Genomic DNA, 725 nt, shown 5'->3' with positions numbered 1-725 from the left:
ATGGCAGCGGGTTTGGAACTGGATGACCTCTAATGTCCCTTCCAACCCAACCCCTTCTGCCATCCTATCACCTCTCCTCTGCAGCCATGACAGTAACAACGGGTGTTTGCTTCCCCTGCAGCCGCCCAGACACGTCCTTCATCTGGTTCCTGAACCCCCTCAAGTCCATCAAATACCTCATCTGCACGCGCTACAAGTGGCTCATCATCAAAATCGTGCTGGCCCTGCTGCTGCTCATCATGATCGCCCTCTTCCTCTACAGCATGCCAGGCTACATGGTCAAGAAGCTGCTGGGAGCTTGAAGTGGGGGGAACCTCCCCCAGCCCCACGCCAGCACCTCCCCAGCCCCACGCCCTCCTCCTCCCCACAGTCTCTCGGCAGCGTTGAGGGACATCTCCTCTCTGCTGCTGGGTCTCCTCCTTTACATTCCTCCTCTGCGGGTCCCATTCGTGGCTTTAATCCCCAAGAAACGAGGCTGGAGGATGGTGTCCATCCCCCCCCCAGGCTGGGGCCTGGGGCCCTCCTGGGAGCTCAGCCCCGGGGGAAGGGGAGGTTGAGCTGGAGCTGTGGGGCTGGAGCTGCTGGCTGGAGCCACGGGAAGGTTCCTCGGAGGGATGCTGAGGAACGAGGTCAAAGCAGGGATCTGGGGACACTCCAGCCCCACCAGTATCCCCGCTGCCAGCACCCTCCCTGCTCCACTCACAGCTCTGGAGGTCACTGTCCCT

General features: G+C 61.2%; 1 protein-coding gene across 1 annotated transcript in view; it reads left to right on the top strand.

Annotated features, from left to right (window-relative positions):
* LOC103776138 (otoferlin-like) overlaps positions 1–302 on the top strand; it is a gene marked incomplete at its 5' end in the record, with an annotated part of 9,439 nt that extends 9,137 nt beyond the window's left edge. Inside the window, 1 exon segment of the mRNA XM_008943633.1 lies at positions 122–302. Coding sequence (XP_008941881.1) covers positions 122–302 — 181 coding nt within the window.
* Positions 303–725: the final 423 nt, after the last annotated feature.

Source organism: Merops nubicus, unplaced genomic scaffold (assembly GCF_000691845.1).
Source record: "Merops nubicus isolate BGI_N331 unplaced genomic scaffold, ASM69184v1 scaffold26797, whole genome shotgun sequence".
NCBI lineage: Eukaryota > Metazoa > Chordata > Aves > Coraciiformes > Meropidae > Merops > Merops nubicus.
This window is presented reverse-complemented; position numbering and strand designations above follow the sequence as displayed.